Genomic DNA, 21,443 nt, shown 5'->3' on the forward strand with positions numbered 1-21,443 from the left:
AATTACTCTCAGCTTGACATGATGGGTTAGGAGGCTACAAACACATTTCAGTGTTGTTGGTTCCCTTGTCCATCCATCCTTCCTTCCTTCTTCCTTTCACAGTCACATGCACAAAATCCAGTAGAAAAGTGTGCTTTGGAGGATTGTAAAGTTTTCAGTCTGAAGTCTAGATGAGCATTATGTTCCCAGGATTTCAAAGGTTGTCTGCCCTTGTCTTTTGGTGAGGGTGACTACCCAGCTTTCTAAGAGATGCCAACCCAAGATCTGAAATTTGGAAAAAGGTTTTTCATATCCTCGTTTGAATAATAAAAAGCAGGCGTCATTCCTTTACATTCTATCTGGATTTGGTATTTGGTGTTTGTAACAAGATGTAATTTCTTACTGGTATGTGATTCACTCTAAGGAAAGTCTTTGTCTGTCTTTAATAACATTGTTTTGCCTGGAATTTTCCATTTGGGCATAACACCAGTGCAAAACTGCATCACGTACAAAATGACGTGTATGTGTATATCCATGCAGAAGTCAAAGCAGTTACAGTAAACTTAGTTTTCATCTGCTACAAGTTCTGAAGAAGCATCTCCACAGCTAGTCATACTGAAATAACTAGAGTATTTTTGGTTTATTCCTTTTTTCCTTCACCCCTTCTGTTTCTGGATCTTCATCAGCAAATAAAATACCATAAAATGTCTTTTGTGGTTTAAATCTGTGGCATGGTTTCTATACTCTGAACTTCCTGCCTGAAAGTGAAGGGTGTCTTTAGACTTTGACATGCACTTCCTCAGTCAAATAGCAAATCCTGTGTTTAAATTTTAGAGATGGTGTTTTCAGTAGTTAAAAGGAATCTGAGAGCCAGAACTAACCAAAATTACATCTTCATTTTGTTCCCTCACTTTTAAGTGTAAATCAGTAGCTAGCTCTTAGTCTTTGAATCAGGTAGCTTCTAAAATTTACCTTTTCCTGGGATGTAGTTGAACTCTACATTAGATAATTCAAAAGGGAAAAAAATGACCTGATGTTGCTGTTCCCATCTTTCTTACCTTTATGTGAGGTTTTTCTTTTGTTTTCCTTGTCTCAGTAGGGAGGGTAAACTCAGCAAGTTTACCGAGTGTGTGCGTGTGTGTTGATACTGTGTTTCTTGTAACGAGATTAGTGTTTAAACCTTCAGGTTTATTTGTGGGGCCTTGTTAGTTTGTACTGTTAGGGTTTAAAGTCTGTCTGATACGCTTTTAGTCCACAGAAGCATCCCTGCAAGAATAAATATTAGGACTTTTCCCTCAAAACCAACCTTAGGGTGAGATGAGACCTCGCTGATATTGGCACCAACAATATCAATCTAGAGAAGGAAAGTCCTTGAATTTTTGAATTTGAAGAAGATGAGCTGTTTCAAGATTCAAGTATTGAATCAGTTAAATCTCCTCTTTGTTGGTGGGTTTTAGTATGCCAGCTTATCTTGCAGGTCTCTCATCTTCATGAATCTTCATTGCCACAACAAATTTTGGGGTGGGGGAGAGCGATAAGTTGCAGCCAAGTCTTTTGAGCTACAGTTGTACTCTTAAGTTGGTGTGCATCAAGATTTTTATGCATTTTAGGTGCAAGAAATGGTAGGGAACTCACTTAGTGGGACGTTGATAGTGACTGAGAGGTTTTTTTCTTTACAAACAGTTCAAATTAGCTGCACAATCAGTGATGCAGGAGCCTTTTAATTATGCTGTATGTGTTGTGCCAGCTCTGATGCTGCTTCTTCGGGGTTGCATAGGGGGCTCTCTACACAGTCTTACTCACTTTTTCATCTTGTTAGGAAACGAGACTGAGAAATATTGTATGCAATTCCCAGCTTCATAAATGGATGTTATAATGCAAAATACAGCATTTTTTGCTACACTTTTCCCAAAGTAACACTAAGGACTTAAAGTGTGAACACATGTACAACTTCCTGAGCTCGTAAAATGAATTTACTGCTGCTTGTTAGAATGGTGGGTGTAACCTAGATTAGATGGGAAGAACCTAATCTTTTCTTGCCTGAGGCTACAAAAAGTGTACAAGTGTTAACTTGCAGCTCAGTTCTATCTCTGACTGTCTTTCAAGGCTGCAGCATCTTCGTTTTCTCTGTATAGAAAGCTTTATTAGAGGTAGACTGTGTTTAAAATCTCTGACTATAGTTGTGTGAAATGTAAAAACCATCTGAAAGTTGAGAAACTTCCTGCTATGGTGACTTACATCAGGTTCCTATTTGTGGTGTTTTCTAGATAGGACAAATTTTATTTTGCTCAACTATAATTGAGTTCCTTGATTTCTGCGATTAAATGTAGTGATTAGGAGTTAGTTTCATGATAGCTTTGCTCTGCTCCCTAAATAATGCCACAAGAATTAGAGGGTATTGAAGACTTCTTCAGTAGGTGATTGCATCTGCTAAGCCATGCCTTAAGGTTTATAATGAAGTTCAGTTCTGAATATCATTAAAATACAGCATAATAAGTCTGAGGTCTGTTTTTCAACTAGAATCTAGTGTTTTAACAATCCTGAAGAGTTGATAAGTAAGAAGATACATAATTCTCAATGAGTAAAAGAGATCATGAGAGATGACCACAACACCATGCTATAAGAAAGTTATACAAAACTCTTCTTTCCACACATTTTGTGAGACAGGAATGAAGAAGCACTGTGTGAGAGTGAGATTATTTTAGATTCAGTTCTGAAATCTTTTCTTCCCTGAAAATTGTCCTGAAGCTGAATCACGGATCTCTCACTTTGAGTCCAAGGGCAAATTTATGCTAAAAAGACTAATATTTCTAGTAAATATTTTGTTAAGCTTGGAGGAATGTTAAAACCCCCTAGTGTTTCACAGGGCATCCAGCACTTAGTGCTGCTGAAATACATGATACTTCTTTCAGAAGTTGTATGACTGCATCATTAGGATTCCTTGCATCTACTTCCTTTTGAGGAAAGAATAATTGTATGGCTGCCCCATCCCTGGCAGTGTTCAAGGCCAGGTTAGATGGGGCTTTGAGCAACCTGAGCTAGTGGAAGCTGTGGAACTAGATGAGCTTTGAGGTCCCTTCCAGACCATACCATTCTGGTATACATACTGAACTTTGAAACCTTTTTTTATGGCTTACTAGTGTAAATACTTCTGTGGTGAGAACTTAACTGTCATCGGTTATAATACATATAGAAGTACACAATACATAGTGGTCAGGATTCACTGACAGCACCACTGATGCAGCACTGAGCTTTCTCCTCAAACCCTGCATTCTTACTGAGAAAGCAAAGCACTTTTTCATGAGGTTGGTACTTGATGAAGGAAATCCTGAGCTGCAGGGGCATTTAAATACTGACTATAAGGTGGCACCGGTCTTCCTTTCTTGGCACAAGTGTAATCTGGAAAACGATGCAGGTTGTGTGCGTTAGGGGTGGTGACCTCTTGGTATCCTACTCACCAGTATTTGTCATATCAGAAGTTCTCAACAGAAACAAAATCATCTGGAGTTATTCTTTATGCAAGTTATGTTAGTAATTCATCTACTTTGATAATATCATACGTGGACAGAATTGGACATTGTGTTTTATGGAATCTTTCATCTGACATACTGTTTCCTAATAGACTGCAACTACTGCAGTAAGGTTTCAGAATAAATGGTTAGAAGTGTTAAAAAAACAAAACCCACAATTCCCTGGTGAAAATAATCCATATCAGTCCTTAGAAACTTACCTTGCAGGCTGTTTGACTCCATTTTTCTTTTGCGTGTGGATTAAATGGACCACTTCCCCCATCCCCGCTCCCTTTTTTTGCTTCATATCCTCTAGTTACTGTACTAAAAGCTTTTGTGGATCAAAGTAAGCATGGATAGTTTGTGAAGCATTTGATATTTTCTTTTGCATAATTTCAATTCCATATGATCCAATTATTTCCTATTATAGTACATTTAGCTTGTGAGTGATATTCCTGTTTTAGTAGTGAGGCACTTTGCATCATTTTATCATATGAATAACATTGCAGTACTCCTACTTAAATAACCCAGAACAGGGAGATGAGGAGACAGCTTGCAAGTATCTTCCCTAAAATAGAGGGGGAGTTTTTTTCATGTTTCTATACCTGCCTGGCCTTACATTCTAATGAGAAACCCAGTCCTGCTCATCACGTGTTTTTAGGAAGACACTTTGAGTCAAAATTGAAACTGTGCTGAATGGGATTGTATAGCAAACCATGAGAAAGGGATAAATAAGAATTGTGGAAAAAAACCAAACCTGGGTGAAAAGTAGCTGGAAGAAGGACAGCAAAGAGATGGAAAGTGTGGAGTCTGTGTCAGTATGAAAACCCTCCAACTTAATAAATAAACAGCTTGTACAAGGATTGAGAAAAATATATTGGCAGTGTGAACAAGGAGATGAGAATTAGGTGGTGGAATCTAACCAAAGTTATGCCCTAGCATTGCGGAGATTAATCAGGGCAAGCTCAGTTGCTGTAGCAATAACTGATAGTTACTCTTCAGACCTAATGCTAACTCTGGGTTGCTTCAGTTGAGAGTATAATCAAGGAATATAACATGCTATATGCCTCTGGAAAAAGTGGGTGACTATATTAAGCGTGCAAACATGTTATCCAAGTACAGTGCCAGAACTTTCCAAGTGACTGATACTTATTTCACAGTGAAAATACAAACTGTCATTTAATTTTGCTACTTACAGATAAAGGCTTTTTGTGGAATACAACACTTTTCAAGGGAAGACATTTTTATTTTTACTGCTGAAAGTACATGTGTGCATTGTAGGTAAAGTAACTATCTTGGAAGTTTTATAAATTAAAAAAGACCTTGTAAAATGCTGACCTCTGTAAAATATGAGAATTAAAAAATGATTGGGCTGTTAAATGTCATGGCTTCAAAGAAGCACAACTGTAAGCATCAGAACTACAGGTAGTATATAGGAGAAAAGGATGACTTTTCCAAATATTTTTATCTTAAAAACATTTGCCCAGTTTAATAAGTTTGATATTTCTTCCATTGCAGACAGTTTGGATTACTGTTTGTTATTATTATGTCAGTGGAAGCATCTGGTATTTCTGTTTCTGCAAAACATTTGAGACATTGCAGAGTATGTAAAGTTCTGGCTTTTGCTGAACAATTTAAAGCACAGGTTAGTTATGTATCTTTTTTTTTAAATTCCAATAGTTGTCATATTGTGTATAAATTGATTTTGCTCCAGATAAGATACGTAGGTAGCGCTGTTCCAGATATAACTATAGGCACAAAAAGATGCGCTTGTGACACTACATTATCATTTTCTGGTATAGACAAGGCACGGATTGCAAATATCTTGCATATATTGTCTTTGAAGACAAAGTTAGCTATCGCTGGTTTTGACCATTAATAGAAAATGTGTGTGGACTTTTTAACTCATCAGAATAAGCTTTTAGAAGAACTTACAATGGCCATTTAGATACGAGCCTTGCCTGAGAAACAAAGTTCACTGTAACAGGGCTAGAATAGGTGCTTCTACCAAGTCCCCAAGATCTCAGAGAGTAAACTTAGGATTTCCATTCAAAAGAGATGAGGAATGTGTTCCCTTGGCTGCTTAAAATTGGTAAGAATAATACCAGTTAGTAAAAAGCAAACCCAGCTTCCTGGTGTGTGCTGGCAGATGCATATTCTAGCATATGTGCAATAGCTTTATTTTCTTTGCCTTTTCATTTAGAATGATGTAGCACGAAAATATTCTAAATGTTATCTTAAAACCTTAGTTTTTAACCTTCCATCACTTTAAAAATACTTCCAAAGAGTCGTAACAATTAGTAGCTTAACTGTAGCTATTCTAACTCTTAAAACAAGTTGAATTAATTGATGAAAATATGTAGCTCAAGATCCAGCCAATTATTACTATTATTATATATGATTAGGGGGAAAAAAGTCTAAATATTTATACAGACTTTTACATTTTAACTTATCTCCAGAGCTGCCTTCTTTCTGTCTTCTCCAGGATATATCCTGTGCCGCTTTATTTGTCTATAAGTGCTAAGATTTAAGGAAGGAGTGCCTCTGATAAATATTTGCCATCTTGACATTAAGAATTTGCATTGCAAGACTAACACCCTTCCTTGCTTAAAACAAGGCTGAATGCTCCTTGAGAACTCTTCTTCATCAGTGGTTAAGGTTCTTCCTGGCTTCATAAATAATTAGTACACTTAAGGTTTAGAAAAATCTGAGTACCTTCTTTAAATTCAATGAAGAACTGATTCCCCCTCAGCCACCCTCAACTTTCCATGGGAGAAACTTGACCTGGGATGGGGCAGAGATTTTTAGATGAAAGTAGAACATTTTTCTTTGACCAGAGAATTTTCATTATTTTTTTTACATTTGGAGATACATAGCACAAATTGATGTGTAAATGGTACTCACAGGTAAGTAATTCACCACTTAAGTTCAAGTCTAATGGGAGTCCCCAGAAGTTTGAGTTCAGACTCATTTGATGTTCCAGGTATGTTGCCATTAGAAATATAACTAGTATAGTAAAGTTAACAGTGCTAAAAAGGAAAATGTTTTTGTTTAGTTCAGCGGGAAACACATTAAAAATGCCATTTGGGGGGGGGAGATGTTTGGGTTTTGTTTTGATTTTCATTTGGTTTTGGTGTTTGCTTTGCTTTTTTGTTTGCTTGGGATTGTTTTTTGTTTTTAAGCTGTTTTCTTACCAGTGCAGTAGAAGAATGTGAGCTTTGCTTAATCTTAGTATTGTGCAGTCTCTGTCCTTGAAGGTTTTCAAAATAAAACTGGTTAAACTCATGAGAAACCAGCTTTGACCTAATGACTTTGAGCAGGAGGTTAAACTTCTATTTGAGAGGACTTCTGAGGTTCCTTCCCTCTGACTTGTCCTGTGTTCTTTTGATACTGAATTTCCCTGTTATGCCAAAGGGGAAACAAAGGAACAATGAATCCTAGTAGTTAAATGTTCAGTTGCCTTCAGGTGTACACCAGCAAGTATGACATAAGGAACTGACCCTTCAAAAGACTATCGAAAATCAGTGTTCTGGGGTTTTATTTAGTTGGTTTTCTTCCAGCTTTTAACATGCTGGAGGTAATGCACACCATTCTGTTTGGGTTAGAAAGATTTCTTAATGTTTAATGGAACTTTTTCCAGACATAAATGTTTGGCCGTTCCATAGTGACTAATAGTTTGTTCAACTTAATCATCACTGAAGTTTAAATACTTAATCAGAATCCTCCTACAAGCAGTGAAAATTTGTTATAAATAAGATGGAAAATGTGATAGTATGCTGTCAGTGTCTTCAAAGCTCCTGATTATGTAGTGAAGTAAAGAGGTACTTCTATATATAGATATGTATCCATTTGTTATACATGCATATATAATTTCAGTCAGTGTCTGTAAGTATACAGCATTTATAATGTTACCAAGTGGCACATTTATGGACTTCATATTAGCTTGCTGCTTTCTTACTTGTTTCAGAATTATGCAATCCTGAATTAGATTGTGCAGGTAGTGTTGTAAAGCTTTAAAGCACATGCACAATAAAAATAGGTTCAAAGTGTTTGCTTTAAAAAGTAATACAGGTAACTTATACTCCTTAAAGTGAAGCAGCCTGGCTTTGTCCACCTACTTTGTCATTACTGTTCCTGAAGATGTGTTTCCCTAGATCATGTTTCTAAGTTTTCCAAAGGAGCCATAAGTAGGCCTGATGTGTTTGCAAACATCAGCCTTTATGTCTAAATGAAATGGGTGTTAAAGAATACTTGGGTTTTATACCAAACAAAAACTGATCTACCTAGTGTATTTCGTTGTTCATGCCTACACCTATCCCAAGTGTTGACTGACCATTATGTCAGTAATAATTTCCAAGTTAAGGTATAATAACAGAAGACTGCACAATACTAAATATAATTTTGAGACTAAAATTATTAAAAAAAAAAAGAGATGCTTTGTCTTGAAAGATGCTCTCTTTCAAGCACTTGAAAAGTCCAAACCAGGTTTGTGGTGGTGTTTCTGCTACAGATGAATTTAGTGTCTTAAATCTGTAGATAAAATTCCCCTTTCTGAATTGTAACTAATCAGTAGCAAGGAACTAGTGCACATGGAAAATACTATGGACAGTGTCAAGCACACTTGTATATAGCATAGTTACAAGCTCTAAAAACTGTTAGCAAGATGTCCCTTTTTCTAGAGGTTGACCAGGTCTGCAGCTTGTTACGGTGCAGTGTTACTGCTTGCTGTTTGTGCCTGCTTAGGAAGAATCCTGCCTGTTCTTTATGCCTACCTTCTGCTCTTTCTTGCCCATGCATAATTTGTAGGCAGAAATGAAGTTTTAAATTGGACCAGCTGATAGAGTTAGACAAAAAGGTTTTGTTTTGTTTGCTTTGGGTTCATGTGTTTGTTTGGGGGTTGTGTGTGTGTGTGTGGTTGGCTTTTTGTGTTTTGGGTTTTTTTGTGTGGTTTTTTTTTTGTTTGCTTGTTTTTTTATTTAATTTTTAAAATTTTTTGTCCTTTTTTTTTTTTTTTTGAAAGGCTATACAAACCTGTCTTAGGAACACACAAACTTGCTTATTTTAGGTCAGATGATCTAGTTGGATAATCAGATGTCTTTTCCCTACAGATCTCACTTTATGCTCTTACATCCTCAAACAGCAATGACACTTTGTTGCTTCCCTAGCAGAAACTCCTTTTACTTAATGATTGTATATTGGGGTTTTCTCTTTGGCAATACATACATTCACAAAATAATTATTCTCTTGGGTAGTTTGCTAAATCTAGTGATTAGGGATATCAATACTGTTGATGAATATGTATTTCTGTGGATTGCCATTCTCCTTTTGGAAGTCCCTGGTCTCCAGAAACTCACATATATGGTGTGAAGACTAGGAACATGAAAAGCGAAATTCACCCAAGACAATTCTTTCCTTAAATCGGTTTATACTCTGCAGTTGTATTCTGGAGATCTTTAGGCAAAGGTAGGTTCTCTCTCACACTATTCCCAGCCTATCAGGAGTATCCCTTGCTTCCAAGGGAATGGAGAAAAAGTCCGATCATTCCAATCACCTACATAAGCGCATTAGATTTGTCATTCCTCTAGTATGTGTTGCATTTGCAGTTTCAAACAGGGCTCTTATGCAATGAGGAATTGTACTGCTAGGATTAAACGTCACAGTTTCTGTGCTCACATTATAAAACTGGAACGGTGGAGGCTTTAAATAGCAGGTGCAATCCTGCCAGCCTTTTTTTTGTTGAGATGCAACTGCTGCTTCCTGTCTGAAAAAAACATCTTGCTTGCTCAGGGGGTTCTTCACATGCTGCCTGCTTCTCACCCACTTTGCCATTTTCTTTTCCTTGTGTGACAGAATTATTTTCAAGGAATATAGTCTTTCTCCCTCAGAATACTTACTTAACTATGTATGTTTCAGTCTACAATTTCATCATGAGGATGTCTGTTCCTATTAAGTCTGGATGGAAATAACTGGCATGAAAAAAAAACTGTGTTTCGCGCAATGGTTGAAGCTGCATTAGTTTTTGCAGGAGTCTGTCCTATCGGGTACAATCTCTGCAACATCTGTAGCAAGCCATAGCACTTAAATTCAGAGATTTATTGCACAGTAATTATTTGCTAGAAATACTAGAAGCTATTTTTAACCCATTGTGCTATATTTTATTGACCAAATTAATAACTAATTAATAACTAATACAGTGTTGATATTTGAGTAAGGTTTTTTGCAAGATGTTAAAATGCAAGTAAGGAATAGGTATGGGACAAGTTTTCTTGAAGAATACTTAGAAGCAGCAGTATCACAAATTATCTAACACAAGTTAGCAGCGGTATATGAAAAAGAACAGTATGGGGAACTTTAATTAGCATTTCACTTGACTTAATTTGAAGTGCCATGGTAAAAATCTTAGAAGTAATGTTGCATTTGCTAGACCTGAAGAGCATTAGAATATTTTTCCTGAAGGGTCTGCTCTACAGTTCTTGCACAGAAAGGAGCACTTGAGCTTAGGAGTGAAAAGCAAATTAATTTTTCAGTCTATTACAGTCCATAGCTCATTGATGCCAGTTACTGTGAATTGAACATCTCCATGGTAGCAGCTGGTAACCCTGCTGATTTAGGTAATGTGTTTTACTAACCAGATGTTGTGTGATAATTCTAGTTCACATCAGTCTGAATAAACTTCCTCCTAGTGAAAGGTGGAAAATCACACCCATGTTCTAGAGAATCCCTCACAAAAATAAAATTAAGATTTCATAAAACTGTGTGATAGATAAATGAGGATTTTGTTTAAAAACTACTGTAACTTTTGTAAAGGTTCACATGTTTGTATTTGATAGCAGGAATAATGGGTTTTGCTGCTTATTTTGCCATCAAATGTATGTCATGCATTCTGCATTCACTGTAGACATCGTGTAAAAGAACTTAAACCGCCTAGTGTTTCCTGTGCAAATGTGTTGATACAGAGGCACAACCAACCTCATAGATGTGCTATCCTGAAATTAGGATACTGCTGATGGAGTAATGACTAATTAATAGACAAATGACTGGCCAGTCTCCAGTAGATGAAGAATCTGTTATTCTTAAAGCCAGGTGGTTCTCAGCCTGCTGTGCCTTTTTCTACAATGTAGTGCTTGTGTTGCAGTTGATCACGTTCACGACACGTTGACGCTTGTAAAACTGCATCTTGTAGCAACAGATAATTCACAAAGGGCTATGTATTCCAACAATAGAGACTAGTCTAATGAAGGTGTATTCTTTGTACTAAAAAAATAACTGTATTTTAACTGGCACTGAAAATAAACTGTTGACATGGGATTATACCTGTTAAAGCTTCCTTTTTTCTTTTGGTTAAATTTTAAGGTTAAAAATGAACTTTGCTCCCTGATACAAGGTTGTGGTATTAACAAAAATCTTAAATATACATTCGGCAGAACTGGTATCTTGCATCACTTTGCCAACAGATCTATTTTTGTGGATTACTTCAGTAGCAGTGGCATGCTCTTGCATAGGCTTTTCTGAAATAGCAGTTGTGCCACCTTCTTTCATAAAAGTCATCTGGGTTTGATCTCTGCTTCTGTTAGTATTTGAATGAGAGTATTTGTGCAAGTGAAGAGACTTCACTACCCCCTTCTCCCCCCAGTCACTGATTCAGTTTACCAGCTATTTTACAGATTTTCTAAGGTCCAGCTTCCTAGAAGAGAATTCCTGCAGTTTTTCATTCCTCAGCTTAGCTATTTCTGCACAGCTCAAGCAGCACTGTAAAAGGTGTTTTATTTGACGAACACATTATAGTTACACTCGGGGATCAGGATAGTAATCTTATTGGTGATGACTTCTCTCACTGTTTATGTGCGTAACGTACTTACTTTGTTCTTCCTGTTATTTTGCAAACATACCATTTTCCCAAAAGCACTGCTGTTTAGCTTCTCTCTGCTATCCCTGTAGTTTCATATATGGACCCAAGGTCATTGTTCTTATGTGGACTGGCTTGTACATTTTGGAGACTGAGAAGATACTTTATATTTCCTTTTCTTTTTTGGTGTAAGACCAAAAGCTTTAAAAGCTGCTACAGAAAAAGACCAAGAGAAACGTAAAGATTCCTAAGGGAAGAGCTTCTGTCTGAACGCCATCTGCCCAATAAACACTGGTTTTCTTTTGCCTTTTAAATTGATTACCTAGTTAGAATTTTTTCGTAGTGCTTTGAGGCCAAATTTTGTACACAGTTGTAGGTGTTTGAAATGCATGACTGGAGTTTAGCAAAGATCTTTTATGGTGGTGATTTCGTGTAACAAATACTCCAAAAGGCAGGAAGAAAATCCCATAGGTAAATGGTTTATATTTTCAGCTTTTATTTCCAGAATGCTAATAATTAAAATCTCTGGACATTCTCTGTCTTGGATTCTTATTTGGCTTTTTTTTTTGTATTTTCTAGATTTTTGCATAAACTTCTAAAGAAGCTTTTTTCAAACTTTATTGTAGAGTTCAGAAAGTATTTTAAACTTCTTTTTTTTTTTTTTTCCTCTGGCAGTGTAAGGTTTTTGTCAAACAGTTTCTATCCTTTAAATGGAAAATTGAACAGGTTTCATTTTGAAATGTTAGACAGTGTTTCTGGTGCTAGCATGGAGGGGTGTGTGATAACATCCAGGAGTTATTACTTCAGAGCAGATGTGGCATTTGAATTGAGTATTTTTTGCTTCTAAGGAGAAAAATTTCCTGTTCTAATCAACATTTTTTCCATGAAAGGTACAATTAATTAATGAGCGTGTACGCCGCAGTTAGCGTTGCAATGTGCTCTTAGGATACGTGCCTGCAAACCTCCACATGATTATTTGATGCTGCTTTTGGGACTTTATAACATACTACTGAGTGCAGTTACCTGTAGATTCAAATGCAAAGTCAGTCATAGACTGCATTACAGAGGTAAACACGGCATTTAAATGCCAGTACAGTATCATACCTTGTCTGATTTCTTTTATACTTCTTTGAAGTCAGCAGTGAAAATATGTAACTGGTAGTCATTTCAAGGACTACAGGGGTCAAATAAGTGTTCAGTCTATCCATAGTACGATGTGGTGTGGTCTGTTTAATTTTTGTATCCTCTGTTCTCATCTTGAAAGAGCAGTCCCATAATATATTGTCAGAGGAAACCCCTCTGCCATAACCAACCATGTTGTGTTTATGTGTTCTCCATGTTTTTCCCCCCTGGTTTTGATATATCTGAGTCATTTAAGTATTTGGATTGTTTTATCCCATTGCTCCCTGTTGACATCTCTCCCTTTCTTTGTTAGGTTTTATTGCATGAAATCCCTAGTAAATTTTCAACACCATCTTTTTCCCTGTCTCTCTGTTGGATAGATGTCAAGGAAGAGCTTTACTATTTCTTCCATTTATGTACTTGTGGAGTTTAAAATGATACATGGGGATGCATGATATTTTAGAGAGCTGCATGGATATTTATGCAGCCACATTCTACAAAACACTTCCTTAATTGAGACCTATTTTTAGAATTGAAACAGAAATACAAAGTATTTGGGTACCTCTACTTAAATAGGAACTTCAATATTAGCTTTAAATCTGAAAGGAAACAAAATTATTACATTGCAGAATTAGTAGGTAAGGTGGACTCAGGAATTATCAGGAATGTGGACTCAGTTCACAGGTGTGGTGGTGCTGATAGAATAAAGCAGAGGAAAAGAAGAGAAAATAAGAGCACTGATGGTGAAGGAATTTGAAATAAGATGTGATAAAACATTCCTTGTTTCTGTCTCTCACCTGAGCTCATCTTTTCTCTGCTGCTTGATGAATATGTCAATGGAACATATTATCTCTCCAGAGCCTTGGGTGACATGGTTTAGTATCATGGCAGGGGGGTTGGAACTAGAAGATCTTAAGGTCTTTTCCAACCCTAACTGTTCTATGATTCTATTTCTGTAGCACTATTCAAATCACTGTTTTGCTCCTGCATTTTAATTACATTTTTGCACTGTTTCTTGTTTTGTTTTTGTTTGGTTGTTTTAATTCTGGTATGTTTCTTCTCATTAGCCCAGATATCACCACTAGATTAGACACGTTCATAAGCCACCATATGATAATTACATGCTGAGTTTTGGGGTTTCTTTGCTTTGTTTTAGTTCATGGTACTCTGCTCATTGTGTGTGTGTTTCTGTCCTCCTAATTTACAGACCTTTCTTATTTCAGTGGCTTGAAAATTGTTCCTTTGTGTTTGATATGAAAGTTCTCCTGTCTGTTCCACTTCATCTCTGTGTAGAAACAGTAGTGCTTTGTAGTTTAGGCCAATGTTACGTACTCTGCTTTCTGCCAGCAGTTTAGTTCAGTAGACCTTCTGCTTCCTAGCGTACTCAGTCTTGGTGGTATTAGAAAATGCAGAGTACATTTGAAATGGCCTCTGCATTTAAAATGCAGAGTATTTTGTAAAATGGCAATTGTAAAATGCAGGGTCCATGTATAAAGACAAATTCAGTGGCCTCTGTCTGCATCTCCCTTCTTTATCACTTACACTTGCTAATCGTCTGGATTTTTGGCTGACACAAACCTTTTCCTAGAGTGTATACAAGGTTTGATAATCTCTCTGTTGTTCCCTCACCCCACCCCTGGGCCAGCTGCTCCTCCCTTATACTGAGAGGAGGTGCTCATGCAGTATTTGCCTTAGAACCAAAGAAAATAGTTTTCCTAACTTCAGTGTACCTAAACTCATTATTTCCTCGCTTAACATGATAATGGTCTCATCCTGTGGGGTGTTCTGTATTGGTAACCTGGCCATCAAAAGTAGCTTACGTGGCTTTTTTGGTTGGCAAGAAGGGAAACAGTTTTCCTGTAAACTTGCTGCTCCTTGAAGTGAGAGGCTGGCTGGACAAGTGGTGTTCCGTGACTGGCCAGATGAACATGGCTGTCTCTAAAAGTAATTTACTTGTCTGGTAGAGAAGAGAGTTGACAGTGCTTCACCTGTCAATGGGATGTAAAAAAAGTGGGATCCTGCTCTGTAGTCTCAATCGTAAAAACATATTGAAAACAATTCTTCCAATGAAGGAATATCAGATTGACAGATTTTGGTAGTCCTTCTGTTTTAGGCATGTTTATTAGAAGGTTCTGGGTTCACTTTGGAGTGAGGGTATATCAAATTATATGAAAGTAAAAGACTTCTTATAACTTTTTTTTCTGGAATCCATACTTCTTTTTTCCTAGGGTTTTAGTAGCTTGCTGAGAGTGGTGTCTGCTCATGTGGCCAGATAGTGTTTTGAAACTTGGATTAACCTCTAAACTAGGTGTTTGGACTATGCTTTTCTCCTGCAACAGCCATAATCACCAGCAGAACTTTAATGAACATCCAGCAGGATGTTCAAGGAAATAAGTGCTGAAAATTATTAGTGATGGTTACTCTTAGCTTTTTTAGAACTATTTGTTCTCTTCCTGAGTTGGGAACAAAGTATTCAATTTACAGCCTTGACTGAAATTGCAGTCAGAACACAGAGCTGGTAGTAAGTTCTGTCCACTGACCCTTCCTTTTCCCTTCTCTCACTAAATTGTCATGCTGAAATTTAGGATGCACCAGGGTCTCTTAATTAGTTTCAAGTTAATTTAAAAATGTATCTAATACTGTGATTCTGCCAGTTTTGATGGTACAGGCTGTGAGCAGACTCCAAAACACTTGTATAGTTTCTGTTTGGAGGACTTGACTGGGAACACTATGATGTGAAAGCTCACACTTTCCCGGGATGCTCTCTGTTTTGTTATGCTGCCCAGCAAACTGATTCTGTGTCCAGATATAAAGCTCCAAATCTATGGGAACTGCAGACTAATGATTGCCAAAACCATTCTGTTTCTCATCTTTAAAGTTCATATCTTTTCTTCCCTTGAAGGACCACCAGTTGTTCTATTTCTGGGCATGGCTACACTGTCCCCTTTTCTGTATGGCATTATGTAGTACTTGCCATGCATGTTAGACGAGAGATCAGTCTAGTCTGATAGCTTAAGACAGTAAACACTCATTAGAGGCACTGCAAGATCTTTCAGATCCATTGACTAGTATTAAATGCTTGAAGGTGCCAGAAAACAAGCAATAGTAAATTGTGCGATATTTTCCCTCTGAGAGTGGGGTTTTGTCTCTTTTTCAGCTGTTTGTTACAAGGAATGAGAATTTTTCTCATGGTTGCTGTTCATTTTTAATGTTTCTTGTACAACATTTGTTTTTAATATCATTAAATGTAAATATCGTTGTAAATAAATATTTTCTATTGACGAAAAGCAAGTGTGTTGCTGCTTTCAAAGTAGGCTGGTTTATTTTGGGGCAGAAAAGAACATCTGGTCCCAGCTACTTGACAAATAGTGTAACCAGCAAAAAAATAAAGGATGATTTTCTGCCTTTTGCAGTTTAAAAAAGCCCTCTTCATTTTCTGATGAATACCTGCAAATGAGTTATAAGTAATAGGGCATGAGAATTTTAATAGATAACTGAGTCTGAGGGCAAAGTAGAATCCAGTCTGCTTTTCGTAAGTAATTTAACTCCAACTGTGATGAAAACCTGCCTTTGTCCTTCAATTCAGCTGCCATTATTGCTAAGCACTAATATATATATTGAATTAGAAGGTGTTGAACAGTTTTTTAATGTGGTGTGTCTTCTCCTTTCATACTTCCTGCCCTACTTTTAACTCCCGTTTCTCTTCAGCTAGCTCTGAGTTTCCTGGTGGCTTTCTGTTTAAGGTTAATAACGACTTCTTGATGACTAATGCACTAAGCATTATGCTGCATTTTAAAGCATTGCCACATAGGTGAACTGGGTGACAGATTTAATGTTATACATAGGGGGGTTTCTTTTTAAGTGCATAAAAGTGCACTTAAAATTAGAAAATCTGGATATTAAGCAAAATTCGAGAAAATTGTTATATTTTTAGAGGCTAAAGTAACTTTGATAATTATCTGTGCTCAATCTAGGTAATAACTATGTCTTATGATTAGAAATTGTGAAACATGCGTACTGAATTGATTTTATCGTATAGTTCTCACTTCTAAGAGAATGTCAAACAGCTCTTTGCTTGCTGCAGACGCTGGTCTCATTACTGTGCTGTTGCACAACCTACTGTCAAACTTGGTTTCTATCTAGATGTTTTAAGCATATACAGGAAACAACCTGATTGGGTGTAGGTAGTGCTAATGCTCAAAAATACCTTCAGGAGTTAGGGACAACCAAATCTAAAAGGAAATGTATCTCTATAGTGTTTGTAGGCTCTAGCATGAACATGCTTAATGGTTGAAACCAAAAAAGACCTGGTACCACAAATCTGAAGCAGTAGACATTTTCAGTGTGTAACTTCTGTTTCTGTTCAAAGCAGTGCATTTCAGCTGTGGAAGCTGCTCAGCATTTTACCTTCAATTCACTGAAGAATCTAAACATTCACTTTAACATACAAGTAGTCCCATTAGCTACAAACTGAACCCTGCATGATCCAGGTCCCACATACACTTGGGACACAGCTGCATTTCTTGCCCTTGCTATAAACCCATACAGAAGGTACTGTCATTGAATTTCAACAGATGTAAAGAATTCAGACCACTACATGCCATTACTGATAATTACATGTACCATAACATTTGTGTCATGATTCTTTGCTGTTGTGCAAGCTGTGCAAGCCCACAAGTAGCATTAAGTTTAAACTTGGTTTTGTTGTTTTTTTTTTTTTTTTTTCTAGTGTTTCAGGATTTTTTGGAGTTCAGACTATTCACTGAGTGGGATACGCTCAGTTAGGACTAGCACATACAAATTCTAAGGGGAACATTTTGGGGGTTGATTACCTGTTACAGGTAATGTTGGGAAAACTCATTTCCCCTCACCTGTAATTTCAAAAACTAATCTCATGAGTGTGTACTGATTATTATGGGTTTTTTTAAACCTTCTGATTTCACAGATGAGAAAAAAAAAAATCCCTGTCCTGATAGAAAAGCTTTTGTCTGTGAAGAAAACTTATTATAGAACTGTAAGAAAGAATCCCTATACATAGATTAAAGCTCTAGCAGTCTCTCTAGATACTGTGTTTAATAAACTAACAGAGCTACAGAAAGACTGTGGGCAAATAAAGGGAAAAAAATGTGAGATTATGGGACCAAGGTCTGGAAGTATGGTGGGAGGCACTGTTCTTAATCCACTGAAGACTGAAAGGGCCTTTTCCCTTAATTCCTTATTCACCAGTCTCCCCCATTATGCTCATAAGAAGAAGCATACTGTGTATCTGAAGGTGGAGGGTTTCTGTGGTATTCATTCCTGGAGCAGAGAATAGGAAGTGAATAGGACAGATTTCAAGAGGAGCAGAGTTCACATACTGTACTGTATGGGGCAAAGAGCACTGAATTAATGCAGTTAAAATACATTCTTAGTGTTAGCTTGATTGCTGTTATCAAAACAGTAGCTAGGGTCTTGTGGGTGTGAGGTATTCAGTTCCTAAGTGAGCTTTATGTAGAAGCGAGGAATTGCTAGGGGAATGGGTGACTGTCAGATAACATTTTAAAAGCTTTCTCTAAAAACAGAATGGGCAGATTAATTCAATTTGCCCAGTAGGCTGGAAGCAACTAATAAAGTCTAAGAGGCTTATGGAGAAAACTCGAGTATCTTCCTGCTCACATGCTTGTTTTCCATTATCTTTGACTTGCAGGTGTCTGTGTTCCCCTCACCCCACCTTCTTTTTGGGGGTGGAAAGTCATAGCTTGGACAGTAGTAGGACCTGATGTCTCTGCAGATCCTTTGGAAATAGTCCGCTACAAAGGGCCTGCTCTTCTGAAAGGTGTTCTGTTATTTTGGAGATAAAGATTACAGGAAGGTGAACATTACTGTGTGCTGATGAACAGGCTTCAAGTCTGACCAATGCAAGTAGAGGATATCCAGTTCTATTTACTCCCCACTTAAAACAGCATAAGAGAACCACATGTCTTTAAAAGAACAAAACAAATCCAAACAAATAGAATAGCCTTTAGAAAGGGTCATTCCTAGGGGAAAGGATATAATAGAAAAAAAAATAGCTATAGCAGTAAAGCTGATATATCTGTAATTGATAGTTTATACACAGTTGCATTATAAAATATCTCTATATATAGAGAGAAAATATACAGGTATACAGTCTAGATATAATCTAGACTGTAATAAAAAGGGAGTGATCCAAAACAACTTTTTTACACCAACTACTACATTCAGTAAGTCATATATGCAGAAATCAGGGGAGAGGGGGAAATCAAGTCCTTAATTTACATGTGCTTTTCCAGGCTTGCGATGTACTGGATTTGAACTAATAGTATTACCCATAATCTTATTATAGCTTGTTACGCTATAACGAGTGTTATGCTATCAGTGTTTTAATTAATGGGGTTGTGACTACAGTCACAAAATGTATTACGACATTTTGACTACAGCTCAAAAATGTATATGAAAAGTATTATTAGAGAAATACTTTTGCATCTGAACTTTTAAGAGAATCTACATATGCTTGTTTTTATTTTCTGTGGGGTTTTGTAAAAATGAGAAAATACTTTTTTATGCTTGGACAGTAACTCATGATTTTAAACAAGTTCAGTTTATGAAGAGTCTTTACCTTCAGTCCTTTGTCTCAGTTTATAGGCCTTTCATTTCCATGTCTTCTAACCACTCACACATTTCAATTTGTTTATCCATAAAGACAGGAGACGTTGTAATATCTGTGCATTTTACAGATGGGCTCAGGGGCAGAAAGAGTGCACGTGTTGTTCAGAGAGGAATCCCCATCCCGGCTCTCCTAGGTCAGAGAGACATACATGCAACTATTGAAGTTACTGAGCAAAAGCTGTTTACAATCAACAAATAAGGAATGTAAACTACAGAGATTTGCATTAATTAAGGTTTGCTGAGTGTGATGCTTGGTGACAGGGGTTCTGTACCACAGAAGAGTCCAATTCCCAGGTCTCAGCCTAGAACTAAAAACTGAAAATAAGTACAAAGGAAAATCTACCAGGCTGCATTTTCTCTGGAGTTCTGTTTTAAATACATTTTCTGCATTATCTGTCTCATTACAAATAATAGTACATACGACTGTCGGCAGAAAGAAGGGAAGCAACAGACAGTGTCAGTTGCTCCAATTTGAAAAAGAAAAAATAAGGATGAAGAAAGAAATTAAGAGGTCTGATGAGATGATGCTGTTCAGTTCTCTTCTGACTTAGTCCCTTGGGAATAGTTTATTTGAAGCATATTTGTTGTAGAAGAGTTCGGTTTCTCTTGAGAAAGCTTTACTGCATTAGGAACCTGTAGCTAAGTGTGTATGATGATCCCGTTTAGTTCAGAACCTCTCTTTGAGGGCAAGGTAGATCACTGTGATTAGATTACAAAGGAGGGCCCCAGTTTTGCCCCCTATTATCACAGTCTGGAGCACACTGTTTGAAAGATTGGTCTCTGCAGGCAATGCCACTTAGCTATCTTTATAATGATTATGTTTTTAAATACATTAGGCTGCTTCTGAACCCTATAGTCGATTTCAGTGTGCTTACGATGGTCAGAAGCCTGCTGATAAATTCTTAATGATTTATCTTCTCTGGTTTCAAGTTCTGAGTCTTTTAAGCCTGCTGTCTTTTATGACCTTTCAGCTTTGTGGTCTAGGCCTAGTGCATAGTGACTATCAAACCTGGCTTCTGACCAGCTGATTAGTCTGGTGCTGTCCCATCACTCACTCCCTTTTGAGGACTTTAAAAGCACGGGGCTTCAGTTGCTCTGTTCACCAGTATGGCTCTGACCTTGAACTGGATTGCCCCTTCTGAGCCTTTTTTCCCTCAGGGTACATATTTAGGCTGGTTTAACTCAGGTCTTGGAAGAAACCCTAACCCTTACTTTAATGGGAAATCTTTGTCTTTCAGGGAACATGCTACCATTTTTCCATACCATTTTATAACTTCAGTGCCTTTATGTTGCAGACAGCGCTTCCTTTCCCATCTTGCTTTTTTCTTTAGTTCCTGCGTGCTGCCTCATTTCCTGGTATTAACTGTTGTCTTTCCCTTAAAGTGGGCTGGCATGGAGAGAGATCAGAGAAATAAATTAATGCTTGGTATTTCTTCTCTAAATCCCTATAGTTCAGCTCAGAAACCTTGTTTTGTTGTGTAGCAGGAGTAGGCATTTCTTCTTGCAGATCTTACGTCATATGAGCAGCAGTGATTCTCTGTCAAGGTCAGTCAGTCTGTTTAAAGTGAAATGATATCACTGGGGTGATCCTTAACTCTTGAGCATTAGAAAAACCTGAATCCCTCTGACCTGATAAGAGGTTGTATTTCATAAGATATCTTTTCATCATATGCTAATTTAGTTTTCAGATCCATAATGTCATTTCTTTGTTTACGGACAGGACAGCAAAAGCGTACTGATAGGACAGGAATAAATGTGTTTGCTTTTGATTTCTGCAACATTTCACAGATAGGGAAGTGCCACAGTGGTTCTTTCCCTTTCCGATTCCATACAAACTTTTTATCAGGGTTATGTTTAAAACACTGTAATAATACAGGGCCAAAGCCTAAAGAAAAGTACCAGTTTGAGCAGAAACTTCTTAGAGAGTTTTGATGTTGTTGAAGTGAGCTTTGTTTGAGGATGTAATCCAAGGAGAAGGTGGTCCCAGTGATTAGTGGGAAGGCACCTAAATCAAAGGAGATTTTATTTAGTTTGCTTGGGTTTTGTGACCTGTGCTCTGTGATGGTCTTCATTCAGTTTTACATCACAGTTACAAAGTGTGTACCCTTTCATTTTTCAGCATCTGAAATCTCAAAATGAACAATTTTTATCTCCTTAACAGGACATGGAGCAGATGTGAAATGTGTTGACTGGCATCCTACAAAGGGATTAGTTGTATCAGGAAGTAAAGATAGCCAACAGCCCATTAAGTTCTGGGATCCAAAGACTGGCCAGAGCCTTGCCACACTGTAAGTTCTTGCCCACAGATCTTGATTTGCTGA

At 37.2% G+C, this 21,443-nt stretch overlaps 1 protein-coding gene across 2 annotated transcripts in view; it reads left to right on the forward strand.

Annotated features, from left to right (window-relative positions):
- WDR33 (WD repeat domain 33) overlaps positions 1–21,443 on the forward strand; it is a 58,423-nt gene that overhangs the window by 25,556 nt on the left and 11,424 nt on the right. Inside the window, exon 8 of one of the 2 annotated variants that reach the window (XM_057420223.1) lies at positions 21,284–21,410. In XM_057420223.1, coding sequence (XP_057276206.1) covers positions 21,284–21,410 — 127 coding nt within the window. Of the gene's footprint in view, positions 1–6,719; positions 6,952–21,283; positions 21,411–21,443 lie in introns of those variants that run through there. The other variant, XM_057420222.1, reaches the window with a different exon arrangement.

This window comes from Pezoporus wallicus, unplaced genomic scaffold (assembly GCF_028554395.1).
Source record: "Pezoporus wallicus isolate ANWC-B61680 ecotype Strahan unplaced genomic scaffold, APGP_CSIRO_Pwel_v1 contig_8874, whole genome shotgun sequence".
NCBI classification, from domain to species: Eukaryota; Metazoa; Chordata; class Aves; order Psittaciformes; family Psittacidae; genus Pezoporus; species Pezoporus wallicus.